This window comes from Cryptotermes secundus, unplaced genomic scaffold, assembly GCF_002891405.2.
Source record: "Cryptotermes secundus unplaced genomic scaffold, Csec_1.0 scaffold1051, whole genome shotgun sequence".
NCBI lineage: Eukaryota > Metazoa > Arthropoda > Insecta > Blattodea > Kalotermitidae > Cryptotermes > Cryptotermes secundus.
The window spans coordinates 55,195-80,216 of record NW_019729908.1 but is presented as its reverse complement, the minus strand read 5'-3'; the positions used below and the strand labels follow the sequence as shown (position 1 = coordinate 80,216).

The 25,022-nt window shown below is 41.6% G+C and overlaps 1 protein-coding gene across 1 annotated transcript in view; it reads right to left on the bottom strand.

Annotated features, from left to right (window-relative positions):
- The window catches only part of LOC111865825 (SR-related and CTD-associated factor 4), a 34,987-nt gene that overhangs the window by 4,610 nt on the left and 5,355 nt on the right, over nucleotides 1-25,022 (bottom strand). Inside the window, exons 6-16 of the mRNA XM_023854161.2 lie at nucleotides 23,627-23,795; nucleotides 21,040-21,308; nucleotides 19,646-19,837; nucleotides 18,738-18,865; nucleotides 17,823-18,031; nucleotides 15,424-15,595; nucleotides 14,303-14,656; nucleotides 11,680-11,844; nucleotides 10,967-11,191; nucleotides 9,567-9,672; nucleotides 7,834-8,625 (exon numbers count right to left, since the gene is read on the bottom strand). Coding sequence (XP_023709929.1) covers nucleotides 7,834-8,625; nucleotides 9,567-9,672; nucleotides 10,967-11,191; nucleotides 11,680-11,844; nucleotides 14,303-14,656; nucleotides 15,424-15,595; nucleotides 17,823-18,031; nucleotides 18,738-18,865; nucleotides 19,646-19,837; nucleotides 21,040-21,308; nucleotides 23,627-23,795 — 2,781 coding nt within the window. The remainder of the gene's footprint in view (nucleotides 1-7,833; nucleotides 8,626-9,566; nucleotides 9,673-10,966; nucleotides 11,192-11,679; nucleotides 11,845-14,302; nucleotides 14,657-15,423; nucleotides 15,596-17,822; nucleotides 18,032-18,737; nucleotides 18,866-19,645; nucleotides 19,838-21,039; nucleotides 21,309-23,626; nucleotides 23,796-25,022) is intronic.

Sequence of the window (25,022 nt, the reverse complement as noted above, 5' to 3'; positions counted from 1 at the left end):
AACAATCCTGAGCCAGTTCCATCCACCTCCCATCCTCACAACTTCTTTCCCTAAGATCCATCTTACTAATTAACTAAATTTCTGGTAGCAAAACCCAAAGGTTCAACACTACTAATAACAAAGCCCACAACAGGACACAATCCTGAGCCAGTTCCATCCACCTCCCATCCTCACAACTTCTTTCCCTAAGATCCATCTTACTAATTAACTAAATTTCTGGTAGCAAAACCCAAAGGTTCAACACTACTAATAACAAAGCCCACAACAGGACACGATCCTGAGCCAGTTCCATCCACTTCCTGTCCTCACAACCTGTTTCCCTAAGATCCATCTCATGTTGCCATGTCACTTCCTCAGTCTTTCATGAGGCCAATTGATAAGAGGGTTTCCCTAAGAAAATTTCATATACTAGTACATATCTTGTCTCCCTTGTGAAAACACATGCTCAGCCTATAATTGACTGGATATCACTATCCTAGAAAATGATCTGTATATATCACAACGTTTCTCATTAGGTAATTTCAATTTTAACGCCTACTACTTATTTTTCATAAGATCAACTAAATATTATTTTCACAACTGCTCCTCAGTTTGTCTGCTTTCCAAGATATCCTCAACAAATTCTGAACATGTTTCTGTTTCCCCATCCCAATTTCCTTCATTTGACTGTGTCAAAAATTACAAGTGTAACAGATTACAGTGGAAAATGTATTCTTCACATAATATCATACAGACAAATCAAGGGGGATAGGATGGGCAGGGTATGCTGTACTACATAAGAGGGGTGAGAAATGTATACAAAATTTGTCTGAAAACCCACAGAAAAGTGACCTCTTGGGAGATCTCGGTGTGATAATATTAAAATGGACAATACAGAAACAGCATGTGAAGACACGGACTCAATACAAATTGCTGAGGTCTGTATGGCAGTCCACTCAATCCTGCCATGTCACACACTGCCACAGTATGGTGACCGCAATATATAGACATAACCAAACTCCAAACAGTAAGTCACACTTCAGACACAGGCCACATAAGCATAAGGATAAGAATGCTATATAACCCCCCCCCCCCACACACACACAAAGTGATCTGAAAATGATCTTTCAGAAAGATTTCAACTACTTTACAAGATGGAGTTCTCACAGTGGTGAGCATTAACTTGACAGTATTTCGGGATGTGACACCACATCATTTAGTACAGCCTTCCTCAACCACCAGGCTGCGGCCTTGTCTTGTAAAAAAAATGATTTATCAGGCCACGGTCTCACAAAGGTTGAGAACCACTGGTTCAGTAGATAAGTACTGATGTACCAGAAGTACTATTTCTACCCTGAAGATTGAGGCAGCATGTTCCCTTGATATACCTGCCTACCAAACTACACTGTGGTACATCACAGAAGACTGTAAGATAATCTGCATAGTACAATGAACTGAGGTCAGTCATTCTAAAACAAAATATGCACATGTACTTTGGGAACAAAGCAGTGAAATAGTTAAGTTTCTGAGATCACACCAGCATTATAACCTTTGTTGGAGGAGAAATATAGTGTCACCAGTCATGAAGATAAGGTAACACCTCACACTCCTCCATTCATCTTGCAAGCCACAAGAAGGTGAAGGGGAACTCAAACCCACTCCCCTGCTGTAACTTGCACCAATGTAAACTAACTCACATTGTTCCACAATGAGACATATTTTTTTATTGCTAGTGGGGTGGAACTAAATCTCTTGTACTGTGGCCACTTCTGGCCTATTGTACCAGCTCCAGATGATAGGTGAGGGTGATTGTGGAGCAATTTGTGGAATGAAGATTGGCAGGGGAAACTGAGGTACTTGGAGAAAACCTTCCCCAGTGCCACTTTGTCCACCACAAATCCACTTGACCAGACCCAGGATCGAACCCAGGCTGGCGCGGTGAAAAGCCAGCAACTAAACGCTTCAGCTATGGCACGCCCCAGAATGAGAAGTAAACAAGTAAAGTAAAAAGTAAAGGTATCCCTGTAACCCGCCATGGAGGCCCATAGGGTTGTGAGATGTTAAGGTTCCCACATTTTCTAGACCAGGGGTCTCCAAACTTTTCGAAACGTGGGCCACATTAGGTAATTCAGCACTTTCAATGGGCCGGATAAAATGAAAAATTAATAACTCTAGGTATATGAGTTTTTTGAAAGCACAGAATTTAATAAACTAAATACAAAGTACGTGAGAATAAATTATCATATATTAATGACGACAGTAGCAGCAAATGCTCATATTTTCTTCACAAATTATAATAAAACAATTAATGTGAATTATGGAACTCTTTGCATTCTTAAAATCTGATTAAATTGAGGTTCAAATTTTGAAAAGCTAATCACAAGTAGTGACTTTAAATGTTCATAGGATAAATTTGCCCTGTATTTCGACTTGATGTACTTCATCTGGGAAAAAGTTTGTTCACACAGATATGTTGCCCCAAAAATTGAGATAAATTTACAAGCAAATTTCTTTAAATTTGGAAATTGCTCAGAGTTCAGAAATTTATAAAATATGATCAAATTTCTTTCCTTGAATTTGACTTGGCACATCTGCAGCATCACAGTCAAACAGATTTTCAAACAATCTAACTTCCTGAGCACTGGCATCCAAATCAGCAAATCGCTTCCGAAACTGTTCTTTGAAATCTGAAATGACTAAATTTGCAAATGAGGAAGGAAATTCTGCTTCACCCTTTTTATGCAACTCTGCACAGTACAGCATATGAACAAAGTTACAATTTTTCACTTGGCTTTCCAGAAGTATCAACTTTGCTCTGAATGCCTTGATAAGTTCAAATAAATCACAGACTAAGTTATTTTCAGGCTGCAACTTTAAATTCAAATTGTTCATATGGTTCACCAGATCAGAAAAAAATGCTAATTTCCAAAGCCACTTGGTATCTGATAAAAGTGGTTCATGATGGTTTTTCTCGGTAAAAAATATATAAATTTCATTACTGAGCTGAAAGAAGCGTGAAAGAACCTTTCCACAGCTAAGCCATCGAACTGCAGTATAATGTCAGGTCAATAAGCTCGGAATCACATTCCTCGAGAAAAGACCGAAACTGGCGATGGTTAAGTGCATGACAGCGAATGAAATTAATGATAGAAATAACAGTTTTTAAAACAGAGCTCATATCAATGTGTTTTCCACAAAGTGCTTGTTGGTGGATAACACAGTGAAGAAACATTGGCTTTGATATTCCTGCATCCTCACAAGCTTTTGTGATTTGGCCAACCAAACAAATTTTTATACCAGACATGTTTTTTCTTCCATCAACTGTCACGCACTGCAGACGGTTCCAGTCCAAATTATATTCTGTTAGTGTTTTTTGTATTTCTTTGAAGATATCATCTCCTGTTGTAGTGCCATGCATGCTGTGAAGTGACGCTAATTCCTGTGTGACATTAAGTTCATCGTCGACGCCACGAAAAAATACTAATAGTTGAGAGGTATTACAACCATCAGTTGAAATCTATGAACAAGTATCTTTTTTTACCAGTACTCATTGGAAAATTAGTTCAACTGGCACATTTCTGCGCAATTCTTTTGCGGGTCGGATAATATCACATCGCGGGCCATAGTTTGGAGACCCTTGTTCTAGACAATCAGCTCATAGATGGTGGCGAGGTTGTCAGCCCAATGCGCTGGCTGCCCTTTACCCCCAAGAATATTCCTGGTATTCATTTCTGTTAGAGGCTGAGTCGACCCCAGGGCCATAGTGTGGGCAGAAGGTTTAGGTCAATTGAAAAAAACTGAATGACATCATTGGCAATCGAACCCACGCCCTTCTGGCTTGTAGCATAGTGCCTCTAACAGAAATGAGTACCAGGAATTAATTAAATATTTTTTCTGGGGAGTAAAGCGCAGCTGGCGCGTAAGGCTGACAACCTTACCACCATTTTTGAGCCGATTGTCTAGATAATGTGGGACCCTCAACATCTCACAACCCTATGGGCCTTCATGGCCTGGTACAGGGACAGCTTTACCTTTTTTTTTGGTACAGGGAGAGTTATACTTTTTTTTTCTAACTACATTTAGCAGGAGCCAGGACATCTCAGTCAGTATAGTGACTGGCTATGGGCTAGATGGCTGAGGTGTCGGAGTTCGAGTCCTGGCAGGGTCAAATATTTTCTTTACTCCATGTCGTACAGATTGGCTCTGAGGCTCACCCAGCTTCCTATCCAATGGGTACCGGGGGCCTTTCCCCAGGGGAAAAGTGGCCGAGGTGTGAAGCAAACCCCTAACCTACAACTAGTGCAAAGGTCAAGAAAAAGTGGATCTATACCTTCACCTCCCACTTCTTCACAGCACAGTGCTTAGTTAAGCATAGGGACAACTTTTATCTTTTTAGTATTTAGTACAGCTAAAGCCAGATATGTTCCTATAGGCCCAAATCCAACTGTTTCTCCTGCCTCAAGTACATACCTTGCACATTCAGTGAAGTCATATTCCAAAGTGTCCTCTGGGGCTATAATGTAGAGTGGACCACAGTGTGACTAGGTATTGTCCTGATAACCATGATAATTTTCTACTGAAATTACAATAGGCTCCAGTATATCTTGTAAACAGTAAAACTACAGCAGTAAACTACTGTCTGGCCACCGAAGGAAGTTGCACCTTGCACCACTTCAGCCAATAGCTGTGTGAGTTGCTTCTACTGGCTTTCCTATCATTCACTTTCAGAACTCAAGACAGTATAGACATTCCTCCATGCACTCAGGCAAAGCTGGGATAGTACAATGTCCATTTCCTTCCAAATCCTTTCCAATTCATTAGTTGATATTCATCCTACATTCAATGCTGTACAGTCTGATCTACTAACGATAGCAACATAAGATAAACAACAAAAACTGATGAACGGGTTCTACAAAGATGGGCCTATATATTTTATAATACTTGTGCCTCTAAACAGACATGCTGCCAATATTAATAAAATGACACAAATTACTGGTATATGTTCCAAAAAGATGACAGGTTTTATACAAAACTTCAAAAGTTTCAACCCTTGCCTCTTTGTAAATTTTATCACAAAACCAATTTCTTCATATGATATCTGTACTTATGTGTTTAGGCCTACCAATGGGGATGCAGGACACATCACTATTGGTTGCAATGCATGAGCAACAGAGATACTGGTGTTTTTATTCTGTTTATGGTCCATCTACATACTAATTTCACAAGTGTAAATTCTATGGGTATCGGAAAACCTATGGCTGGATGGCATGACATATTCTCTTGAGGTCAGAAACAGTCCAATGGCCTACACCCTTGAAGAAGAAATTCTACGGATTATCATCACTATTATACCAAACACTACACATAAATAGACATGTTATGTACTTTACAAAATGTCACCTTAATGAAAGTTATGTTATTTCAAGATCATTCAAAATATCAGTGGTTCTGATTTAAATGATACAAATACTTGAAGTCTGAGATTCTCATGACACTAAGGGGGATGGGGGGCAGATGGGCTGTATATGTACTGCAAGGCAAATGCCAGGATAATGCCTTTTATGGCATAACTGATTCCTTCCAAATCCTTTCCAAAGCTGCATAGTCTCAATACTGAAAGCATCATTTAATAACACACAAAAGAAAAAAAAAACACATCTATGTGTCCACCTGTGTGCATGTAATAACTCAAGAAGAACTGCTGAACGAATTTTACATGTGGCCTTACAAGCACTCCTGCATACACAAAATACCACCCAGTACATATTTACTGGGGGGAGGTCAAGCAAAAAGTTGTGTAGAAAGAAAGAGAACAAATCTTACAGGTTTTGAGACAATTAAAAACACACAAATGCCCATCCTACGAGGGGAATTCAAGTTCTAAGGTCTCCAATCTTTTTCTCAGGACTGGGAGCAGAGAGACACATGTGGTTTAGTTTAAAATGTGTGTGCACGCTTTGTGGATGTGTGACAGAGATGGTAGCACTGTACAGCACACAGAACTCTAGTGGTGGTGGCGAGAGTGAGGAGTGTGTTCAATACCTAAAATGGCGACATTTTCGTTACAAGAACAGCAAGTAATCATTCGTTTTCTCCACTTGCGTGGTGCGACACCCATTGAAATTCATCGCCAGTTGATTGAGACATGTGGTGATGGTGTCATGAATGTGAAAAATGTGTGTTTGTCGGTGTGACAGTTCAAAGAAGACCGAACGTTGTGTGACAACGAACCAAAACAATCTCGGCCTTGCACCAGCTGGTCTGACAACATGGTCGAGCAAGTTGAGAAAGTTGTTTTGGACAATTGCCGATTGAGTGCGGAAAACATCGCCTCCAATGTTGGCATTTCTGTGGGATCTGTGCATACATTCCTGCATGAAGACCTGTGAATGCGGAAAGTGTCCTCCAGGTGATGGCCACGAATGATGGCGGACGACCACAAGGCTGCGCGAACGGCAATTTGCCAGGCGATGTTGACACGTGATGAAGGCATGAATGGGACTTTCTTTTCATCAATTGTGACAATGGATGAGACATGGATGCCATTTTTCAATCCTGAAACGAAGCGCCCGTCAGCTCAATGGAAGCACACAGACTAAGCGCCACCAAAAATTTCGGGCAAGCACCAGTGCTGAAAAAATGATGGTGGCCATGTTTTGAGACAGCAATGGCGTAATCCTTACTCAAGGCATTCCAAAGGGCACTACAGTGACAGGTGCATCCTACCGAGATGTTTTGAGGAACAAGCTCCACTCAGCATGTCAGCCACTGATTGGCCTATTGTACCTGCACCGGGTGATTATGATGGAGAATTTGGTGGAATGAAGATTGGCAGGGAAACCGAAGTACTCGGAGAAAACTTGCCCCAGTGCCACTTTGTCCACCACAAATCCCACTTGACCAGAACCGGGCTCGAACCCAGGCTGCTGCGGTAGGAAGCCAGCGACTAACCTACCCCACTCCTGTAAATAATATGTCTAAATATCAGCCACGAAAGACTGCAAAGACCTAGATAAACCTGCTGTATCTTCTCAAATATTAATACAGGGCAACTATAAATGATTCATTCGTTTTTAAAACGCTATATTTTCCAAAGTATTATATGTACAAATATGACTGATATATAAAAAGGGCCATAAACTCACCAAGTTTCTATTGTGTGCACCAGTTGGCAGCACGAGTTCAGTGCCTTTACCAAATGGCGACAAAGCAAGAAAAGAGTTTGAATATGCGAGATGTTCGTCTGTTATAGCAGTGCAACGTGCATTCAAAAGAGAGTACGGAAAAGAACCGCCATTTAAACAAAGCATTTTGCGATGGTATCGGCAATGTTCGTCCCTACCTAAACAATGAACTTCGGCATCGCTGGATTGGGCGTTGGTGAGGATGACGTAGCTTTGTTCACTTGGCCCCCCCGATCACCTGATCTAACGCCTTGTGACTTCTTCCTTTGGGGGTATATTAAGGATCGTGTTTACGTACCCCCACTGCCAAGAACACTAGTAGAGCTGAGGGAATGCATCGATGCTGCAGTGATGACCATTGACAGGATGATGCTACAAAATGTGTGGAACAAGCTCGACTACTGCCTGGATGTGTGTCGTGTGACCCAAGGGGCACACACAGAACATTTGTAGAGTGTGAAGAAAACTTGGTGAGTTTACGGTTCTTTTTATATATCAATCATATTTGTTTGTGTAATGCTTTGGAAAATATAGCGTTTTAAAAACGAATAAATCATTTATAGTAGCCCTGTATTTACTCCAAATAAAGTAGATGTGATTTCATAACATGAGTTCTTCTCTACGAAGACTATGACAATTCCTTGGTGAAAGTACAATGCTATTACTGTACCTGCTGTCATCCCTATCGATACCAGTGTGTCCGTCATTTGCCAGGTTACGCAGCCGTTCCAGGAGACTTGGTTTCTCCGACTTCTCCCCTTGCTGCTGTTGAGGTGGCACCTGGTCTGCCCATGGACTAGGAACCTGCTGCCTGTCCTCATTGTGATGCTGAGGTTCTCTCCAGTCCCGGTCCCTGTCTCTCTCTCTCTCCCTGTCACGGTCACGATCACGATCACGTTCCCTGTCCCGATCCCTGCCCTTATCACGATCTCTATCACGATCACCCCACCGACTTCTTTCTCTGTCCCTCTCCCTGTCTCTGTCACGATCGCGATCGCGATCACGATCCCTGTCTCTATCTCTGCCTCGATCACGGTCCCTGTCTTTATCGCGATCTCTGTCTCTTTCCCTGTCACGATCACGATCGCGATCACGGTCCCGGTCCCGGTCGCGATCTCGATCACGTTCCCGATCTCTCCGCTCACGATTCCGATTTCTTTCTGCAAATTCACTGTCATCCCTAGAGGAGTCCTGGTCTTGACTGAATTTGCTACTGGAGCTGTCCTTCTGCTGTGACTGCTCAGCTGCAGCAGGTTGCGATGATTGTGACGATTGCATCTGTGACTGCTGCTGGTCTTGCTGCTGTAGTGGTGGGGGTTGCTGCATCTGCTGCTGGAGAGGGGGAGGTTGAAGAGTGGTTAGGTGAGGAGGGAGACCTTGCTGCATCGGCTGTCCTACAAGTGGATGCCCAAATGGTGGGGCTCCTCTTCCACCCAAAGCTGCCAACATTGGATCATTTATCCTGAAGAAACAGAAATGTCAAATTATTTACCTGCCCCAAACAAATTACATCAGCACAGTGAATAAATTATCAATATTTCACTTTTGACAGCTCTACGAAAACATTAGCTGACTGAGGATCTAAAATTACTCTCAACCGTCTATTACACTGAAATGGTAAACAGCCTGAAACTGCAGACTTTTATTATATTTAATTTGGTTGTTATACTGTATACAACACACAAAATATGAATTCATAGCAGGTTAAAACTGCATTCGAACTTGGAGAACTGTACGTGGAAAAATTCCTTCAAATTTAGAAGCAGTTGAATTTAAATTCACATAACTTACAAAAAATTTTAATCTTCTAATGCCTGAAACTCCACCTCCCCCCAATAAAGAGATGACTGTACTTCCTTTACAGAGACCAACTCATTACTGCCGTTTAGAGACATAATCACTGTTTAGTGTGACAATCACAAGGAATCCATACATACAGCGTGAATAGAATGCACAGATTCTGAATATTAAAACAGGTGGTACAACTATACTCAGTAGCATTAAAATTGTCAATCAAAATGTCAGACATCCCTAAAATATATAATGAGTGACACTTTAGTACTCTTTGGACATGCGGTAGCGTAGTCGACTGGGGCACCATGTTATAAGCCGGAAGGTCATAGGTTTGATTCCTGATGAGGTCCAGCTGCACTAAGGCCCTGGGGTCGACTCAGCCTCTAACAGAAATGAGTACCAGGAATCTTCCTGGGCAGTAAAGGGTGGCTGGTGGGCAAGACTGATAACCTCACCAATATCTGTGAGCCAATTGTCTAGAAAATGTGGGAGTCCCAAAGTCTCACAACCCTGTTGGCCTCCATGGCCTGTAACAGGGATAGCTATAGCTTTATAAGGAGCGAGAGAATGTACAGAACCATAGCAGCATCAGAATAGCCACAGACTTACCTCACTACTCCATCTGTTTGCTCAGTTGTCTTTGGTTGTTCACCCTGAGATATATCCACCTCCATGTTCCCATCATCAGCGTTCACTTGCAAGGGAATGTTGCGGACTGAGGAATAACAATGAACAATATATCAGCATATGTATAACTGCCATAGAAAAATCAGCAAGTCTGACATACATCATGCTCTTAGCCAAGCCATAGCTCAAGTTGTTAGTCACTGGCTTCCCACTGTGGCAGCCCGGGTTCGATCCCGGGTCTGGTCAAGTGGGATTTGTGGTGGACAAAGTGGTGATGGGGTGGGTTTTATCCGAGTACTTCGGTTCCCCCTGACAATCTTCATTCCACCAAATTCTCCATCAATTGGCCTACAATAGGCCAATTAATGGCTGCCATGCTGAGTGGACCCAGTTGGACTCCACCCCCCACTAAGCAAATTTTAATTACACCATGCTCTTAAGTCACATAGTGTAATACTGTATTACCTGAAAACAACACACAAATCCAAGTCACAGGACACAGCTAATGTCAATGATCACTCTGACATACTACTTGAAGGTCGGATACTAGAACTAGAAAACTTGTTTTCAAACCTCCCCCCACTCACCTACTTAGTTACTGAGCCTCACCAAAATTTGCAAACTGGAGGGTGGCAACCACATGTACATTTACTGCAAAAATACTTCGTGCATTCCAAGCCCTTCAATTAAATTCTGTTCATGAAGAACAGCATAAAATGATGACAATAGCATCAAAACCCCATGTAATGTTTCTTCTGCAAGCAATAGATATGAGCATCACACTTAAATGAATGAAATTTGATACTAGGATTGCCAATTTAAAATCCTTGGAACCGAATGTTAAATTATGAAAAATCTTAAAGTGAGTAAAATAAAATGGGGTTCTTTCAAGTTTAAAAAGACATGACCACTCACATCACTCTGGTACTAAGGTCTAGAACAGTGGTTCTCAACCTTTGTCAGTCCGGGCCAGATGAGGGCCCGGCAGTTGAGAAACACTAGTGCAGAACATATGGGGCTTTCATCCCCACACACCTTCATGATGTGGTGGGCAAATTCTTTAAACTGCTATGATCTATATGTGCTAAGTCAGTCCACGATCCTGCTCTTTTTTTTTCTGTGCTTTTCATGGTTTCTGTAGATGCAAAGAAAATCATTTGCTGACAAAAAATGTCAGTGATTCCTACAAAGCTTCTTTAACGATTTCATGCCACTGCATGGTATTTTATCTCTCTGCATTCACCTGATTCTGAAACTGTTTTGAAACGCATCAATGCTACTACACTGGCACATGGCAATTAGAGGCCTGGTCCTTGAGGTACACACTGAATCAGCTTATATACCACATTTTTGTGTCTATACTTCCGGCCATATTTATTTACCTTGTGGATGCATCCCTGGTGGAACTCCAAAAGGGACGCGCATCATTGCTTCACTCAGCCCTGGAAGACTGGCCTCAGACGTGGGAGGTGGCACTCCAACAGGTGGTGCTGTGTGGGGAAGTCCAGTGTTAGGTTTATCCTGAGGGGCTGCAGGAGCAGGCAGAGGGATCTGACTTAACTGGCCGTGGGGGTGGGGCCCAGTTATTATACTCACTGGGGCACCAGCTGGAACAAGCATCTCATGTAAACAACCTGTAAGGTCCTGACAAAACCTTCCGGGGTGATAGCCATGTTAATTTGGAGGAAATTACTCTGATAATGCAGGAAGTAAAGGTCTCTAAAATGCTGGACTTCTGCTCTGAAGTGAAACAGCTGGTCATCAGAGATTTTGTCACTTTCAGGCACCATGAAAGCTTCAAGCCTTACAACCTGTAAGCACATTACCACTTGTGCTCACATAATTTACTCATATTTTAAGTCACTATCACAGAATTTGTCTGAGGGGATTGCAAAAGAAAAAGTACACAAGCTGAAATCAGGAAAGCCAGGCTCAAGGCTGATAATCACATTCCAATCTGCTAATATGAAAGAGGAGTGCAACTTTTCAGTACATAAAACAGAGAATGAAAAGAGTGGTCACATACTACTGAAGTAAGCATTAAGCTATCAATGATTTGTGCCAGATGGTTCCACATGTTCGTAAGAATACTCACGGCCTGCATTGAAGGGAGAGTTCACAGGCTGAGGTACCCCACCAATCATCTGTTGATGCATCATCTGTCCAGTAGGTGGCATCAGCAGTCCCTGCATGGCTGGAGGTGGAACACCGATTGGGACATTGGGCATCATTCCATGGCCCATTGCCATGCCCATTGGAGCTAAGAGACCAGATGAATAGAAACAATAAAACTATCAGCAAGTCACTAACAATCTGAAAACACTCATACTACTGGAATTAACATATGAAACAAAGGAAGAGAAACAGGGTACAGAAAGAATCAGATAAAAAAGGAAGGAGAGGCAGAAAGAACTAAAGCACAGAGACAGAAAAACAATTCTTATAAGAATTTGACTCCTTTAGGGTGAGGGCCCACCAAGGAAACTGTGTTGCCATTTCCTCAATTTGCGCTGCTGCATTCAGTAACATGTGTTCAACTCGGGCTGATAACAATTCTCAGAAATTGCGGTTGCCAGTTTTCTTGGTGTGCCCTTCCCTTAGAGATGCAGTCAATTTCATAAAAAAAAAAGAAGTGAAAGCCAAAATAAAAGAAATATTCAAAGTTTCACGAACTCCACAGAGTAGAGTTCTTCTGGAGAAAGTAACAGTTCTCTGATATTTAAGAAATTACTTGCCTTTTAGGGAACCCGTATGTTCAGTCTAATATTCACAAGAAACACACTGCCAGAATGTTTCTAGACAAGGCACAGATCTTGCAATGCACATATAAAGAGGGTGGCTACCCAAAGGTGACTACACTTGCTAAAGGTAACATATTTCCCTCCACAATCATTCCAGTTTATATATCAGATCAGGGCTTGAATAATAAGGTCATGATTATCAGTGGTGACCAAAAAAGCTCCCCCTTCTTGCATAAAAACTGTTTTGTGGAAATGTGCTGATCTTATTTAACCACATGCGGCACAGAGGAAATGGTAATCACATTTATAGAAGTTGAGATTAACGTAACTGGCAAGCCTTAACAATCCCTTTTTCAGATTATTTTCATAATTATTTTATGTTCAGTCTATGGATGTTACAAACACTATTACTATATCTTACAATTAGTGGTGTGAGCCACAGCAGAACGCCAGAAGATACACATCTGCCATCATCTAGTGACCAAAATATGTCTGCTTATCAGATTTGCAAAACATTTTTGACCTGTATGTTACACCTAGTTTTCTGCTGTTTCCAACACAACAATGGAGTCAAACACTATCAGGAATGGGCCAGACATGTGTGTAGGAGAACACCTATAGTATCGCCAGGCTAGGATATCCTAACAACACCTCAAAGTCCACGCATCACTCTAGCAAGTCTCAAGAAGTAAAGAGGAATTGCAGTCCTCTCACCTGCTGGTTACTTGCAGCGTCATGAACACACATTATGTCTTTTTGTATTTCATTCTGTTCCACATCATGAATTCACAAACAAGTTATTCTCTACCTACATTACTTTCCTCTGAGTTGTGAAGGTACTTTGACTAGCGGATCATTACCATGTTCTGAAGGAACCTGCTACCTTCATTTTCAGGAGAAAAGGGTAAGCTGAGAACATAAAAAATAATATAGATATAAGGATGAGAAAGGACAGGTCCTGGGTTCTGAGCAAAAGAATGGGTAAGGGCAATAGTACATAGAATGAGTCCTTAAAGTCGCTTTTTACAGGCAGAGAGAATGGAAGGAGTAATGGTCCTGAAAGAAATAACGGAAGTCAGGAGAGAGGCGTGTAAGGAAACAAGTGATCCTTTAAATGACCTTCTCCAAGAGCACTCTTTCCTTATTCAATTTCTTCTCATTTCCATCTGTCTCCTATTGGTTCACAGAAGAGTCATTATTTCTCCCGGTCAATCTTCCCTTGAAAAGCAACCGTTCTAAGTGCCCAAATTCTTCACTGTTCTCCTTATGCTTATCAGTTCACCCTCAGCCTTCTCTCTCCCTATATCTGCACCTCTTCCTTCCATGCTTGGCTCACTTTAACCTCCTGGAGATGGCAACAGGTTCCTCCATTAACATTAACACCCACATATCAATCTGAAGGTGTCACACCTCAGGCAACAGTAGTTTCCATGTGTCTTTCATGTTCTGTGGATGAAGAATTGAGATATTTAACAATCTCTGAGCTGGCAACTTTGTTGCTGAAGGCACTGTGACCACCACCCCGTGTCTTCCAAGTAATAACAGTTCTGCTTAGTCTACACACACTTTCAGATCAAGCATTCAAAACCTAAGACTCCACACAGTTTCTGTTCAATATTACGAGAACCACACTCCCTGTTAAGTCTCTTTCACCTGCAAAACAGAGACTGCCAATCTCTCTGAAAATTTTGGTAAACATGGTATCAAAGATTGCTGTCTTTTCAGTTATGATGCAATGTTACTGCCATTCTGAAGGAGCTCGCTGCTACCATCTTCAGGAAAGATGGAGAGGAATACAGCATGTTTACTATCATGAAAACCTTAAATCTCATACAGCGTTGCCATCCCAAAACAAAATAAAGTCTTTACTTACAACAGCTGCCTCTATGTCATGGAAACACAAGTATAACCAGGATATATATGTCTTTCAAGAGAGTAAGATATAAAACAATTCCCTCAGCACAAAGCGCAACTTACGAGGTACGCTGGGAAGAGCAAAGGGTGATACCATAGGCAATGCACCAGGTGGTGGTACACCTGTTATTGTTCCTGGCATTCCAGCTGGAATTCCTGGTAGTCCTGGTGCAGGTAATCCTCCCTCTGGTGGTCGAAGGGGAGGAGGTTGTGATGTGTCAACTCCTACGCCTTGCGCCACTGAAGTGGTGGCAGGAACAGGCAAACCTTCAGGAAGAGGAATGAAGCCAGGAGGGGGTGCTGCCACTCCCATATCTGCAGGACCTATCTGGTCAGGACCAAGCACTGGAGTGGATGGAACAGAGCCCTGCTGCTGCTGCTCCTGTTGTTGTTGCTGCTGCTGTTGCTGCATGTGGCCTGAAAGTGAACCACATGCATCAATACAAGATGCCTGTGTTGAGTGTCACAATGTATTTTTATTTATGTTTAGATGCAATCCTTTTCTTAAGATTTCTCTGGGCATGATGAAAGGAGGAAAGGGTTAAAAACACCTCCTATAAATGCAATACACCCACTGTGTTATGTAAGGGATGTGCTCTTCAACATGCATTCATATTGTCAAATTCCATGATGCAAACCCTATTTTTCTATTGACTCCCATGCGATAAGTTTGAAATGCACTTTTAATGGATACTGTTTGGTCCACAGCTGTAATAAATATGCCATATCACCCAATAGAAATATCAGGTCTTAGTAAGAACATTTTCTGTGCTCTTTGGGGGTCTATTTGCACTTGGGCCTGATGGCCACTTTCCAAACAACTTAAATAAGGGAAACACACTGCATGACCTAACATATGGTGGGAACAGTAACCATGATGCCAGCCGTTCCACTATCACTAACACGTGCATGTAAGCTAGCTAATGGCCAGCTCCATATCCTGCTACATCAGTGATGCATGTGCATATTAAATCTCAACTTCTTAAGAAAGAAAATAATTTGGACATATTCATTGTTGCTTTGCATTTCATGTTTAAGAAGATTTACTTACACTTTACCCCAAATATCTGTAAAGGATATTTATTTCTGGTGCGGTCATGTTTTATAATTTGTGTACAGGTGAAATAACGTGACTGCCCATAACATGGGCAGGTGAGATGCGCTATCCTTGTAACCACACTCACTCTTAATCCACTCTGGAACAGTTTCTTCATCAATCATGCCCCCTTCCTCCAAGGCATCCAAATCAGATTCCCGAGTAAGTTTTGCCCAAGGGATGTAAGACACACCAAAGTCCACTTCCCAGTAGTCCTTCCACTCCTTCCCCTTCACTCCTTTACCAGGAGCCCAGGCCATCTGCATGAACAAAAAGTAACGGAAGAAATAAAGCCATCGAGGCATGTAGGAACGTGTAGGACATACACCACCACGTGGCTGTGCCATAACTCTGGCAGCGTATCAGGGGCTTCTCACTGTGGCATTCTGCATTGGATCCGCAGTGGCCACAGCAGCACTGGGGCAAGTCTTCTCAGAGTACTTCAGAGCAGCAGCAGCGTCATCATATGGCCAGGACATCTAACACCTCAAAATAAACACGTCACTCCAGCAAGTCCGAGTAGATGTCACTCTCTCCTGAACATGTGACTATTATTTTGCCCAATGACTACGCTTTCTAAAATAAAACACTTTGCAAGAAGAACAGGTTTCTGTTATCATATGTAGGAGAGAAGAGGTTCTTACTAACAACAACTAATGCACCACCTACACTAAGCTTATTGTGACGCGTTGCGTTACCTTACGTCCATCGCCACGCAACAGCTACAATGGAAATTGTTGAGTTCCAACAGTGACAAATTGAATACAAACAGACCGTTGCGAAGGAGTGTTCCCAAGGCAACGGACTGCCAACACGTTAGTTTGGAATAGGCACTTCCATGGTAACACAAAGAACAGGGAGCTGCCGCTTAGACAATGCAGAAGCAACGAACGCGTCTCCCCAGAAATGAACTAGAGAGAGTTCGTTGTGCCCGTTACGTAACAGCGGGCAGTAGAAACGAAACAGTGAAGTATGGTGTCTGGTATCCAGTCCGCAGAACACCTACATAAGCAGAGCTTAAGACACATATGGAATATTAGAGTATTAGAATACTGGAGAATATTGAATATTGGAAGATCAGAGTACAGACAGAAGACAGCAAGAAGTCAGTCTTCAGAAAGCCACTGCATTGGAGTACTGGGCCAGAAGTCAAGTGACACTGCAAGTGGTAACAACTGTAAGGTGTGTGTGTCCAATAAAGATTTGTTAAATCCGAGACCCACATAAAGTTATCTGTCGCATGACATACCCAACACGTGACAATATAAAATATTGTGATGTGGATGACGTAGCGGGAGGTAGGGGTTGCGTGAACTCTGTGATTCGCGAGTGACGTCACATATCCCCACTCCGTCCATCAGTGTGCAACGCTCAGTAGACACCCCTTTCCCCGCGGTGACGTAACACGGGATGCTGCAGTTGCTACGTAGCCGTAAACAACTCCCACCAGCGCAGCCCAGCAACGCCTTTGTAAACACGACGGGGAGTCCGTGCAACGACTGTTCCTAGGCAGTCGGTAAACAAGACGTTACGCAACAGTGGTGCCTATTACATAACTGTTTTCTGTGTTGTCCGTAATGAGGCTAAATAAGGAGCAGCAAATACTATTCAACAGTGAGTTACAAGTTAGCCAGGGAGTCAGTCAGTAGTTAGAAGTGAGTGAGTGATCAGCAGCGCCAAAAAGAGTTGAAATGTAGCCGCCGCCAGAGACAGCTGAATTGGAACAGTTGCCAAGTTCAGTTGTAGCAGAAAGAAGAATACCGGAACGTGTGATCATAAGTGATAGTGTGAGAAGCAGATGCTCGGCTCACAAGAGAAATAATTGGGAGTGTGTAATACAGGTAACACTGGAATAGCTCCCGTATCGTACTGTGAATACGTGTACACTACTGAGGACAGAGTGGACAGAATAAATGTGTAGGGTTTGTAAATTGTGTAAACCCGTAACAGTGTTATAATTAATTGTAGCCAAGGCTTGTAGGTTAAATAAACCAATTAACAATCCGAACGGAGTCTTCAGTGGCAAAACACATTACAACATGTTGACAGAAACACATCTACAAATTATGCTGGAGACTGGGCAAAAGAAAGATTGAGTTAAAGATGGGAATAATACATCAAGAAAAATGTCATGAAAAAAGGAGAAATAACACGAGAAGAAAGTGAGAAGCAGAGAACCTTTGAGAAGATGAAGAGGCTTAGCTGTTAGCTGAATCATGTATAGTGGAAAAATTGAAAAAACATAAACTACGACAATTCAGTCCAAGGACAAGATGTCCAAATAAGAGTGACGAAGTATAAATTCAAACAAACATCTTGCTGTTCATTTGGGGAATTATGGCACATGTATTAAGCAGAGAAAAAGTTCTCAGAACAATGATCACTGTCAAGTTATCTTACAATCATAACTTGTAGTGAAAAATATCCACCACATGGACTCTATCTGCTGGACATACCATACCATGAGAAGAAATGGGTCCTACTCACCGTGATGGCTTTGCCCTGCAACTTGTGATTTTTTAGCCTCTGCAAAGCTCGGTATGCATCTTGTCGGCGATTCATACATATAAATGCACAGCCTCTCGGAGGGATCAAGTCGATGGACACGATGTCTCCATATTCACCAAATGTATCCGATAGTTCTTCCTGGTGCACCAACTTTGACAGGTGCCCAACCCAAAGAGTGGTACTGCATACTGGACGACAGAGACAATTACCACATGTTAATCCCTTGTATGCCTTGTACCAACTAGATTAGCTCAGGGTAGCTGCACTGAAACTACCACAAATGAAACAAGTTCATTAAATTAATTAATATCACTTTTCTCAACAGACAGCATCAGAGGTGACAGACCAACATTTAAAGGAAGGAATGGGCTTTCATATGAAATATTTATTTCCACAGGAAAGTAACTGGAAGTACTGGGGTCTTTCCGAGTAAATACATTTACCCAAGCAGCCCAAGCATTTCCAGCAGTAATTCTGTGGTCAGACTTGGCATATATGAAAGCATGTTTGCTGCCAAATTTGCTTATTAATATTTACAGTCTAAGAAAGGGAAACTTCAAGTCTCACAATACTGTGCAGTTGGCAGTCATCTTAACTTGGGGCACTACTTTATTTTCCAGGAAAAGCAGATTTCAAACTCCATGGTACTATGTGGTTGGTGGTTGGATTTTAGCTTGAGAGTTCATGGTATTTTTATTCAAAAATATAATGCTCATCAAGCTGGAACATGCATGCACTGCTGCAATAATGTAACACACAAGAGGTAAAGTAATATTAGTTGTCATTTCTTGTATGAGATTACAAATGAGAAATATGTTAATGCAACAATAAACACAATGCTTTTACAAGAAATTCATAAAGTAATAATCCTTCTCCAAGGTAACATGAACTCACCACACAAATGATCCTTCTTGATAGGAGGTAACCCTCGTTTTCTCCTCTCTCTTTCCTTCTCTCGTTCCTTCTCTCTTTCCCGCTCTCGTTCTTTCTCTCTTTCACGGTCTCTTTCTCGAGACCTTGTCCTAGAAATTAAATCAAGCTTGTTTTAATTCTATCGTATATTTAAATACAATTCTGCACTGATCTCTTATGAACACAACTTCCTTCATATATGAGGACTTTGTTATAGAGGAACCGCTCTGCAAAATGGTCACTGTCAATGCAAAACACATATGACATATCAGAGCCTGGGTCTGTCTGTGTCCCGGTATCACTTGGCACTTTAATCAGAAGACTGCAAACACAAAGCACTGCTGCAAAATCTAGTGGAACATTTCAGAAAAAAAAGTTTCTTGGTTAACTCCTTGCATCTCCTAACTAACTCCATGTAGCAGGCCAATCTTACAAAGCAAATAACAACAGCTCCCTCATTAAAGAAATTCATCAACTTTTAGGGAACCAGAAGGTTCATCATCACAGACACACAACACTGGGCCCTATCATGGTTCAGACAAATCCCCCCCCCCCAAAAAAACTATTTCTTTATAAGATCCATTTTCATATTACCCTTCCATCTACTCTACATCTTCTAAAAGGTCTCTTTCTTTCAAGTTTTCTAACAAAAATTCTGTATGCATTTCTGATGTCACATGAGTGGTATTATGCCCCATCAACCTGATCTTTCTCGACCTGTGCCCTTCTCTGCATTAAGAATCTGCTTCTATCTAAATGATTTGGAATACAATTATTTATCTCGACTCACAGAGTATGTACTCTTCCCTTCTAATCACAGATACACCCTATAACACTAGGCCTCTGTTAGAAATATGCATTGTGTCAATACTTTGTCTATCAGAACTCACCTCCTACGCCGAGATCGGGACCGTGACCTTCCTCCATCAGAAACAGATCTTGATCGTGACCTCCTTCCACGCCTGCGGTCTCGAGACCTTGATCGACTCCGCCGCCGCCGGTATATTTTGGAGTTGCTCAACGATGGGCTTCTTGAACGACTTCGGTCTAAGTTGATAATTTCTATAGAGTTTGTATCAGGGCTGTTAAAGATACCAAATAAGTCATAAATCAACAGATTCTGTAATTACGCTTCATCATCACAACATAATATTATAACCAAAATAACAGTCATCCCAAGAACTTAATAAAACAAAGTTCTCTATAAAGAATACTGCAATGTACAACACCTGTGAGTTACCATCAGCTGTTCCAGTAAACGAAACTAACCCTTATCATTCACAAAATGGGATTTTGAATTTCCTGGTAGCACAGGAGCTGACAGCTACATTAAGTTTGATGTAACAATTTACCTATTGGGATTAGGGAAACTTAAACTCCTCGGTACTTGCAGGGCTGGCAATCCTACTTCAACTCAGGAGTAATGAGATTATTTCTGACAAACTGCAATGCCCACCCAGCTTGAACACACGTGGTGGTATTAACAAAAACATTAACTGCACTATGCAAAGTGGCTGACCCTGATCAAAAAATTCCTTTATCAAACTTACAGGTGTCATGGGGTAAGGATCTGGATTGTGACAGCATTTACAGTGACACTCCTATTTGAGGTTCTTTGGGAGCAGCGAAAAATCTTTACTGGAGGAAATTCAACAATGAGATTACTAACCCAGTCACAGAAATACGAGTATAACATTAAATGGGGGAGAAACCATATGACGAGGAACTTCAAATTGGGATTCCACTTTCTTCCAAAACACTGATGTCAAGCACCAGGAGACAGCAATCCAAGAAATTCACTGTTATTATAAAACCCAAAGGTTCATCACTTCAAAGATGACATGGCATATGCAGTTTATCTGGTGGATGAAGGGCACTGGAGAAGGAGCTCCACAAAATGTTCATAGCAGCTATGACACAAATTGGGTTGCAGAACCATGAAGAGAAAGGATGTTCATCACTGTGTTCACAAAAGCCTATCATTTGGTCCTATCCTGAGCCAATTAAATCCTCTTCACACCATACAAGCTATTTCCCAAAGCTGTGTACATTTACAAGTAATTAAGGCAATAATTACCAACTAGATACTAAAACATGGAGATCCTGGGTTTGAAACCCACTCAATGTTAATGGATGTATTTTTTAATTTTTGCATAGGCAGAGACCTTGCAAAAAAGAGTCCTACCATATTTAAAAATTAATACAGAAACAAAACAGGACTCAGATTGATCCCTCATAAGTGAAGAAAAAATCTGAAATTTCACACATCCTTTTGCAGACTCACCCTGTTCTTTCCACAAATTCCACCTCAGAATCTGCTTGCTCGCCATCTTCAAGAGGGCTCTCTTTCTGTAGCGAAGAATGTCCCCCTACTGAGTGGTCAGCTGGAAGGGTTGGCGGGTATCCCGGGGGAGGCTGTGTCATGTCCATTACAGGAAATGTATATGCCGGCTTATGTTGCTCAAAGTCATGCTGTTCATATCGCATAACTTGTGGAGGTGGCTGTACAGTGTCCATTGGTTTCAATTCACATTCCGAAGCAAAGGGAAGATTCTAGAATAAAACACATGACAAGCATTTCACTTCAAATTCTGATGCATAAAGGATGTACAATATAAGATCTACATAGAGTGAACAAATACACTTTATGTTCATGCAAAACTTCAAGATAAAGTAATGTGAAAACAAGTACTTTCTTAGCTTTCTCACTTCCTATACACCGAGACTGCTAGGGTGCTCAACAACTTTTAACTTTTACTGAATGGGAATGGAGGATTTTAAAATCCCTGGTACTAGTGGGGTGGCAGTCAAATTTTAACTTGGGATAATAGTTAATGTGAGAACACAGGATTTTACATCTCCAAGAGCTATGGAGTTGGTGGCCATATTTGAATTTGGAAGGTAATGGAGTTAGCAGTGAAATATAATGCAATATCGAGCGAGCTGGCCAGACCACAAGCAGCACTGGAATAATGGAAAAGGGTTGAAACATCGAGTTCTGGCCTTATTACAAGAAACACAAAAAGTTACTCAGGGTTACCAATGCAGGAGGCACTATGCTACAAGCCAGAAGGCTGTGGGTTAGAGTCCTGATGAGGTCAGTGAATTTTTCATTTATCTAATCATTCCAGCCACACTATGGCCCTGGGGTTGACTCAGGACCAGGAATCTTCCTGGGGGGTAAAGGGCAGCCAGAGCATAATGCTGACAACCTCACCGCCATCCGTGTGCCGATTGTCTAGAAAAATTTGGGAGCCTCGACCTCTCTCAACCCTATGGGTCTCCACAGCCTGTTACAGGAATAGTTTCACCCTTTTTTTTAACCAGGGTTACCACCAGATGCAAAAAAAAAGATGTGTACAACAGTTATTTTTGATACTATTTTGTAAGCATGCAGGCAAAATGTGGTAAGAGATACAGCTTCAGAATGTAACACAGAATTTACTTAGGATCTCGCTGCCCTGAAATGTCAGTGGCACGGATTACCAATACAGCATCAGAACAAACAAAGTACAACAAATAACATGGAGATGGAAATGGGTCATTTTAGAACACAAAGAACACATTTTATGATCATTTTATAATTAATTTCCATTTTTTTTTGTTCAATTACTAAACTTCCAGAACTACTAGACAATATTAAGAACACAAGCAAATAGCAGCAGTTTTGATGGAATATATACTGTAGCCTGGTGATTACCCTTAAGATCAAAACATATAGCTATAAATAATAATAATAATATATAATAACTGTGTACAAGGCTGTGTGAGATAGGACACACAGGAGATGCCCAATTGGCTTGGCGATTTGTTCAGAAAAATGACTGATATGTCCAACAAAGATAAACTTCATGTGAAATTGTATTTTAAAAATGAACAGGACAGAACAACAAGAGTTATAGTTCTTGTTTTAATACTTACTTGGAAACTCAAGACAGCTTTGTTTGGTTTTCTTTTTAACATACAGGAAGGGGACAAGAGCTTCTCAGAAACCACACTCATGTTTCTACCAATAACATTTGAGCAATATAACACTTATAAATGTGTCAGTCTTTTGTAAATCCCAATTCACAAGTTAGTTACACATTCCTGTTACTGATTTACCAAGCTGCCTCCGTAGTCTAGGGGTAACGTTCCCACCTCATGACTCATGGTATGCGGCTTCAAACCCAGCAGAGGTCGTGGAATTTTTAAGGGCGGAAAAATTCAGGGAACAAGTCCTCCAGGAGGGACTTTAAGCTGTGGGTCCCGTGTCGTAGATTTACGGCACGTAAAAGATCCTCATGTCTCTAGGAGACCTCTGAGCTAAATTAGGTAAAAAGTTTCCCGCCCAGGTAGTTTCCAATGCCTCCAGTAGATGGGGAAGCATCGGGTACCACAGCCAGCCTCACTGGCTGAACGGGGCTAGTAGCGAGCACCAGTACCGGCAGGGTATGGAGACTGGTAGAATATCAAAGGGGGACGTACAATAGACTATTAGTCACGGTGCATAGGGAAACCCACCCCCTTTAATAATAATAATAATAATGATTTATCCAGGGAAATTTATTTCCTATCCATCCTGGATAATCAAGAGCCTACCGAGTGTTTATGCACTTTATATATGAGACAAACTCCGTCTTAAGTGCAACAATTTAATTGTGTGAGTGTAATAGGATGCTTAAATACAATATTGTTTATGCATTTATTGACAACCTTGCCATCACCAAGTGTCTTCAAACTTTCAGACGAATAATCATATGTCATCCCCTGGCATATCTGAATTACACTCCGCCTAACCATACCTACATCTAGGGAGTGGGTATCAAGACAGCAAGACCATCTTAAGTGCATGTGACCATATTCTGGTTAGCCTAAAAAGCTGCACTCACAGGAAGAGTTTGAGCCAGATGTTTGTCGAACTCTTCCTCCTGCTGCTTCATCTCTTGCAGTTTCCGCAGCTTTTCCTCCATCTCATGCTGCTGCTGTTTCATCTGCTGTTGACTCATTTGCTGCTGTAAATTCTGCAGCTGCCGCATGACTTCTGGGTTTGCCAGTATGCTGCACAAACATGTACACTTTGTAAAATTTGTGTAAACTGACCTGACTGTAAAAGTTGCAAATTTTGTCAAACCATTAATTATGGATAAGATTTTCAAACCATTATTAATTTCTAGGCATACAAGATAGAAATTTATAAGACACTTGCTAGACAAACATCATCTTTACTCACAGACAGTTAAGTGATAAGACTGACACCAACAGAAATGTGTTTCATGAGGTCTGCATGACACACCCTTATGTGCTGCAAGAGACATTTTGAAGGAACTACAAATTTCATAAATAACAGAATTTAGAGAATAAAAAAGAAACAGAAAAGAATATACTGGCAGGTCTCCACAAAACGATTTTTAAATATCCGAAACCAAGAGGAAGCAGACTGGGAAGACCTCTGAAACAACTGTAGGATTCTGTTTTGTAATAACTGTAACCAGGCCATGTTGTGGTGTAGTTGGTTGAGGCACTATGTCACAAGCTGGAAGGCCACAAGTTCAATTCCTGATGAGGCCACTCAATTTTACAATTGCTCTAATCCTTCCAGCCACGCTATGGTCCCAGGGTTGACCCAGCCTCTAACAGAAATGAGTACCAGGAATCTTCCCCAGGGTAAAGGGCAGATGGTGTGTAAGGCTGCAACCTCACTCCCATATGTGAGCCAACTGTCTAGAAAAAGTGGGAGCCTTGACATCTTGCAACCCTATAGGCCTCCATTGCCTGTTACAGGGACAGCATTGCCTCTTTAATACCTGCATCCACCTCACTACACCTAATACTGGAAAGAGTGAAAACAATGCAGAAAAAAATTGTGGGATTTGAGATTCTCACGGCAGTGACTATGAAGATTACTGCTTTCTGGGAACTGATGCTGTGCAGTCTAGCAGATCTTCACCAACACATTAGAGGAAACTGCGGCCTCCACTTTTAGTATACCTGATGATGAATGCACCACTTCATACAAGACACAAATAACAATCTACCAGTCTACATGGTGTCATATCCCAGAAGGCAGTAATCTTCAGAAGAAGGTGCTTTTGTCAGGTACCAGAAGATGACAAGAGCTTGCACGAAATTGAAAAGGGAAGACAATGGGAAGAGAGAAGACACTTTTCATCCACTGAACCATGCAAAATGGAAAAGATGTTGCAAGGAGATTCAAAATGACCGACAGATAAAAATACAGTTATACGAGACATGATGTTCTGATGGCAGTTCACGTCTGCAGGAACG